Raw genomic sequence first — 7,445 nt, forward strand, 5'->3', positions numbered from 1 at the left:
GCTTTGTGTTTTTTTCAGAGTGAGTTGTCCTCTTTTCAACTGATGTAGAACAGGCTTTGTGCGAAAGTTAGCCAGCATGCTAGCAGCATGCTAATTATACCAACAGTGAGCTGGGATTTGGGGATGCCTGGGCACTATACATTTTTTTTTATTTTAAATGAAAAAAAATGTCATTCATTATTAACAACCTGCCTTATCCTTTCTTATATTAAGAAAAATATTAATTTGTAGAAAATAATTGATACATGATTATGTCAATTTTTTGCAGTGCACACAAGGATGTGGTTCTTTCAAGTGAAGGGATGCAGTACAGTGACAACATTCAAATGATGTCAACATTATTGTGTTAAAAGGAAGTATGACTGTTGCAATGTTTGCTTATGTCATTTTGGGCAAAACAATATTACTAAAACACTAAATAAAAGTATTTAGTATAGACTGATAAAAAATAAAAAGAAGTGCAATTATGAACATGCTATTTTAAAGATCATAACCTTTTGAACAGACCTTGTTAACCCTTGTGTGGTCCTTCGGGTCCCAGTGACCTGAAGGACAACACAAGGATTATGTACTTCCCTTTACTTTGTTGAGAATTGCTCTCTAAACCCTGTTTCTTGTAAAGTAAGTAAGTAAAGTTTATTTCTAGAACACATTTAAACACAGTTTAAGCTGACCAAAATGCTGTACAAACAAGAACTAAGGTCCTGTATTAACCCTTGTTTAGAGAGCAATTCTCAACAAAGTAAACGGAAGTACATAATCCTTGTGTTGTCCTTCGGGTCACTGGGACCCGAAGGACAACACAAGGGTTAATGCACACAAAAGACGCACAGCATTAATGTGAAGATACAATAGTGATCCTACTGTGTAAAAAATAAATAAAAAAAGTTCAATCTTGTGCACTTTTTGAAAACTCAAGGTCAGGTACAGATTCCCACCAGCAGAGAAATGGGTCAGGATTATGTGGAGGAGTTAATTGAGACTCTGTAAGCACTCAGTGGAGCACCTTAGTTAAGGCCAGTTTCTAGTACTGTAGTTGTCTGACTGGATTGATTTTGCATGAGCTGATTCCAACACTAAAATGTGGACAGTACTTCAGGGAAAGTATCAGCTTGAGCCAAAATGGGTAAAAGTCTGCTGGTGTCATGCAATGCCGTTACCCAACTCTTCTGCAATTTGTCTTTCTTTAGTAACACATACACTTGCAGAAAAAAGATACATTTCAATTTTAATGAATTCCATCCTGTCTGTTTCTCTGTGTTTGTGTCGTTGACCAAATGGGCAAAGCAGCATTGGAAAACCTGCATGCTGTTATTGGCTGGGGGTTAACCACCCACGTGGGGCCCAAAGGATCTTTGCTGACATCCTGCACACAGCAAAAAAAAAAAGAAAAAAAGAAGAGAGGCAGAGGGCAGGGTCTCTGCACATAAAGACACCCCCACACACTTCTAGTGGGTCATGAGCAGGGCCACACGGAATCTGTGGATTCAGAATTCCGCAGATTTTTTAACACATCTCCACCCGAAGAGGAAACAGTCTGAATTCCGCAGATTTTCATTATGGGTCACCACTGAAAAGAAAAAAATAAATAAATAAACAGATTCCTGTTTGGGTCAAGTCATAAGTGATGATTGAGAGGGATTACTTTTGTGTTACTCTATACATTGTTTTTTAGGAAAATATTTAAAAAATGAAAAAATATATATATATATTTAATAGCACCACCTTCCGACAACAAATACAGAAGCAGGTCACATATTGAACACAATATCCCTGCACTTAAAATATGACGCAATCTATCACCAGTTGTAATCATGTTTCATTCCATCAAGAAAAAAACTTGAGTGATGTCTGTAACTCTAACAAAAATGTCCTGAAAAGGCATCTTAAAAGCCATGAATGTCCATCATAGTTGCACTGTAACTCCATTATGTGTGACTTTGTCAACAGTCAGTACCTTGTGTGCACAGTTCTCTTCATACAGCTGAAGTCTGCTCTCTTTTGGTCATTCCTGTGTCATGCCTGCCCTCGCTGGACTCTCCGTAGTGACTGATGGAGGGAAACCCAACCCTCTGCTCGATCCATTGGGCAACACTGAGCAGCTTCTGGTCTTGGAGCGCGGGTCCTATGAGCTGTAAACCAATGGGAAGGCCTCGTCTCGATAAAGCGGTTGGCACAGAAACAGCGGGGAGACCTGAGGTGAAGAAAAGTAGCGTTAAAGGAAAGTCCATGATAAGGATCTCAAGGTTAGTTACAGGTTAGTGTGGAGAGCAATAAAAGGTGGAACAAGTTGAACTGAATGTAACCACTCCTTTAAGGCTCTGAGGTACATTTTAATCTGATCTGAAATTACCATGTGTTGACCAGGTTATGTTTATTTTTCCCATCAGAGATTTACAAAGTAAAGAGATAAGTAGTCAAATACTTATTCACTATGACATATACTGCATGATCCAATGTGCCATTGTTATAGGATGAAAAATAAGAAGAACTAAACTGAAGTACTTTTGAGTGAAAGCGGGTGTGTGGGTGTACCCATGCATGCATAATTATGAGTTTCTGAATCCTTCCACACTTCCTGTACATGCATAAACAGTTCTGCCTCTTTAGTTTCTCTCTGTACCTGCCAGGTTGACGGGCTGGGTGAAGACGTCTTCCTGCACGCTGCGTGTTTGGTTGTCTTCCTGTATGAAGTCGGCGTAACGGGCTGCATCAGTCAGAGTGGTGGGCGTCAGCAGCACGTCGACGCCTAAGCTGAACACGTGTTTGAAATCGTCTGCAATCAGCCGGCGGACTTTCTGCGCCTTTACAAAGTAGTGCTGGTAGTTCCTGGCAAAATGAAGTTGAGGAAGCCGTCAGTTAGTTCGTGCTCATTTTTTTCATAAAAGACAATTTGGCAAATGACCAAATGTGCTAATAAAAAGGTCAAGGAGAAAAGGTGGCACACTGTCAGCTTAGTAGTTAGTGAATTAAATCAGAAGGGTGCACGCTGGTTCAATCTGTCTCTTACTGTTTGAGCAGGAAGTAATTCCCAGACAGTATCCTCTCTCTCACAACATCGTTGAAGCCCTCATGTCGGCTCAAGGCATACATGGCCTCTGTCGAGCTGTTTACCTCGCTGCGATGGCCTGATAGGAGAGAAATGAAAATCAATAGCATAACCTTTTCTGATTTTGTGCTGTTTAATAATAAGCTAATGTGTGATGTGGCACCTAATGTAAAACGCTCCACACTGCACCCTTAATCATTATATTATATACTGGTTCATACCGTATTCTAGGCCGTCAAAACGGGCCATGTTAGACGCCACCTCAGCGTAGCACAGGACGCGGTAGCACAAAATGGAGTACTGGGTGTGGGGCAGGGAAACTTGCTTCACCCGCGCCCCCGCCCTCTCAAACATGTCAGCAACACGACTCCATTGCGCCAGAGTTTCCTCAGAGAGCCCCGGGGCGTGGTACTCCTGACGTACATTAAGAAACAGGAATAAAAGACATGCAGCTTTAGGAAATCAATGCATTTGCGTTGACAGAGACATTTCAAACATTTTGAACCGGAACTATCTTTTCCCCTCCAAAGAATTTGTCGTGATGATATTGCTGCTAAGACACAAAAGTACAGTACAGGACATGGATCAATAGATGTCATCTAAAAATCAGTAGATATATAACAAAAGGCAATTTGTCAGGATAAAAAAATAGACAGCATATAATATAGATATGATAATATTACGTAATGTTGGTTCTGTGTTTTTCCCATTGTTGCTGATTTCTTTAAAATCACTTCCTTACTATACTATATATACTGTATATTTATACACCGTATAGTAGAAGTCTGTTCCACATCATGAGTTTCATTTCTAAAAACTTTGAGAATTGCAGGACTCTTAAAGTGTTTACAACTAAACTTGAATTAAAATTGGGATTTGTATAATACTGCAGGTATAAGCTGGCATCTACCCTTGAAGAGCTTGATTTTAATACAGAGCTTAACTCACCTTAGGGATGCCTACGCAGATGTTCTTGACATCAAAGTATTCAGGTAGCTCTGTCAGTGATGAGGGAGCAGGAACTGTTGTTGAGTCTCTAATATCAGTGCCTTGGAGGATACCTGTGTGACATCACGCAACCCAGGTTTGGTCAATCATTTTATGGCAATAAGACAAATGCACAACAATGTATGTAAATTAATTCCAGGAATGAAAAATAAGTCTTATAAAGATAGATTGAGAAAATGAAGTTTACCGGCTCTCATATTTAGGAGATACAGAGGTGATATGATTCAGGTGTATAAGCTTGTACAGGGAATATATGATGTAACAGTTGGGCCTATCTTTCAGTTTTGGAGAAATAGGTATGAGACACGAGGGAATTCTTTAAAACTTTACCCTAGAACATGCCTGTCTGAAAAGAGAAAGAATTTTTTCACACTCCGTGCGGTAAAATCATGGAACAAGCTTCCAGAAGAAGTTGTGCGTTCCCCTTCTATTAATTATTTTTAGAATAGGTTGGATGCATTTTGCCTGTCAAAAGGTGTAATGTATAATTATAAAGCTTGTCAGTAATTTATGTAACTTATTTATGAATTATTTATGAATTGTTAGAAAATTTCAAAATCATGAAATGAATGTGTTTATGAAAACATGTTAAAATGTGTGTGTGTGTGTGTGTGTGTGTGTGTGTGTGTGTGTGTGTATATATATATATATATATATATATATATATATATATTTGTGTGTGTTGCTTGAGTCTGGAATAGAGGATTTTATATCCTGTACAAGCAATATTTTCAATAAATTTAAATGTGGAACTGCTATACTGATTCATTTACAGTGTCACACATTCTTTCCATTAAATGGATAGAGTCAAAGGGACCCTGTGGAGTTTTCTTGAAGACAAACACAAGCCATGGTTTGACTGCATTTGCTTCCTTGTGACAAATTTGCAAGGCCAATTTGCAAAGTTTACCCACCTGTGTTGTTACAAACAACATCTGTTGTGCTTGTGTTTTTTAACCACATAAGTCTCCTTGAATTCAAAGCCCTTTTTGGAAAGAAAGAATGACCTAGAAATGTACAGTACATTGGCCATATTTATACGCAAGACAAGATTTTATGTAGGCCAAGATGATGTTTGACAACACTTTGACAGATCATTCCTACCTAAGACGATGGCTGCATCACTGACACTGCGGGTCATAATACCAGGGACGTCCATGGAGTTGACGAGAGGGATGAGACCATGTCTGGACAGCAGACCATAAGTGGGCTTCAGGGCCACAACACCACACAGTGCTCCAGGGTTACGAGTAGAACCACCTGTGTCTGAACCCAAAGCTCTGCCAAGTAATTACCAAAACAGGAAATTTTGATTTATAAATCCCATATTATATCAAATCTTTCCTTTTGTATTCCTTTGTAAAATGTTTTTCTTTGTTGTGGTTTTCCTGTAATTATTGTTACAGTGTTCGCTCACAGGTAGCCAGTGAGTGAGGCCACAGCTGCAGCACTTCCTCCTGAACTTCCTCCAGTGATAACCCAGTTAGAGTCAGGCGCTGCCCCTGTCTGCTCTCTGTAGGGAGCAGCATAGCTCCAGGGGTTTCTCACTGGACCGAAAGCCCCATCAGTACTGCCCGCACTGCCAGACAAATAAATGAGTAAACAAATAAGACGATGACAACCAGTAATCTAAAAAATGTTGCAAGGTTCACACAGCCGTAACAGCTTCATCAAGCTATTTATAAAAATAGACTGCATTACCCCATAGCAAACTCATCCATGTTGGTCTTCCCCATGAGAACAGCCCCTTGGTCAAAAAGCTTCTGGACCACTGTAGCACTGTAGGGTGGAGTGTAGTCTGTAGCACAAGTGATGGTAGGTTAATATTGAAAAATATAAGACACAGTAACTTTCACTGTGGTTCAGACAGACCTTTAAGCATCCTGGATGCACATGTAGTCTTGATCTTTTCTGTGCAGAAGTTGTCCTTGACTGCAAAGGGGATTCCATCCAGAGGACCTTTGGGGGCACCTGAAGGAAAACCAGATCAGTAACACCTATGACTCTACACAGAATATACAGAAATACACTCTTATGTGTCCACACCTTGCAGCAGTCTGGTTTCTGCTTCTTGAGCCTGCTTCAGTGCCAACTCCTCTGTCACACTGATGTAAGCATTAAGATGTTGTGTCTTCTTGATGCGGTTCAGACACTTCCTACAAAGCTCCGTTGGGGAGATTCTTCCCTCCCTGAGAGCCAAAGACACCTGGAGAAAAATGATGAAATACCAGTTACTCAGTTACTCAATATACCCTTCTCACAGCAGACATGTTGGCTTGTCATAGTAAGCACAGGTGGTACAAGTTACTTTAATGATGGCTACGTTCTGTTCAAGTGTGCCAGTAAGCCATGGCAATGAGACAGTGAGCCAGCATGCACATCAGACCCTAAAAGCAGCACACCTGTGCTTTATTTATTTACTTTTTTTCATGCCATACATGAAAAAGTCCTATTACTTAAGTTAAGTATAATTAGAAGGGACCTGTACTTTGATTATTTACATTTTATGCTACTTTATACTATTACTCCATTACATTTCAGACGTTAAAGTTGTAGTTTTAATTCCATTTACTTTGTAGATAGACTTTAAATACAAAGATAATAGAATATGATGGATTGCTACAGATAAACTACCCGACAGTGTATAAAGTGTTCAACATCAGCCACACCTTGACAGCGTTAAAATGCTGCTTACATATTAATGCATTATTTATATTCCAATACTAATGATAGATATTCGATATATAACTTTGAATGGGGTCATTCTGCACAATAAATACTTATTATTATAACTATGCTTGATACTTTAAGTACATTTATCTCATACTGCGTTTACTTATGGTTAAATAAACGTATTTGTAAAAACAAAAACAAACGTGTTTGTATATTTATTTAGGTAAAAGATATCTATACTTCTTCAACAGCTATGAAACACACTAAGATCATGTATCAGAGATTCCGTATTATTTCACTTGGGCTAACGTTATTTATGAATTGACAGCACAAAATGTCTAACATTAAGGTAACCGTTGACACAAACATGGATAACTGAGCTCGAAGAACAAGCGAGTAGTCGTACTAACCTCCCTTATTGTCAGGCTGAGCATGTTTACAGTATTTTAATGACAACCTTTCAACTTAAGAACAACCTCTGTACAGTGTGCAGCACAAGCACGCCGCCATGTTTGTTTCAATAATCAACGTCTAACAGCGCTTTCTGTGATTGGACAGCTGCTGAGGAAACCGCGCTCTGATTGGCGGAGAGAGGCTGAGCACTGTGAAAGACACCGGTCAAGGAAGTAGCACGTTAAGAAAGAGGACGTTGATTTGAAATCAGCATAAACTTTGGAGTTATTGCATTTATCGAAAAGGCTAGTTAAGATTTGCT

At 39.3% G+C, this 7,445-nt stretch overlaps 1 protein-coding gene across 1 annotated transcript; it reads right to left on the reverse strand.

The window, feature by feature from the left end:
* Positions 1-828: 828 nt before the first annotated feature.
* Positions 829-7,270, reverse strand: qrsl1 (glutaminyl-tRNA amidotransferase subunit QRSL1). The gene is made up of 12 exons (XM_039786819.1): positions 7,141-7,270; positions 6,104-6,263; positions 5,930-6,028; positions 5,759-5,855; positions 5,475-5,636; positions 5,162-5,337; positions 3,998-4,110; positions 3,271-3,463; positions 3,011-3,128; positions 2,624-2,829; positions 1,958-2,194; positions 829-1,570 (listed from the first exon to the last, which is right to left on the reverse strand). The coding sequence occupies exons 1-11, from the start codon at positions 7,162-7,164 to the stop codon at positions 1,977-1,979; spliced, it is 1,566 nt and encodes a 521-aa protein (XP_039642753.1). The 5' UTR covers positions 7,165-7,270; the 3' UTR covers positions 829-1,570; positions 1,958-1,976.
* Positions 7,271-7,445: the final 175 nt, after the last annotated feature.

This window comes from Perca fluviatilis, chromosome 20 (assembly GCF_010015445.1).
Source record: "Perca fluviatilis chromosome 20, GENO_Pfluv_1.0, whole genome shotgun sequence".
Taxonomy (NCBI): domain Eukaryota; kingdom Metazoa; phylum Chordata; class Actinopteri; order Perciformes; family Percidae; genus Perca; species Perca fluviatilis.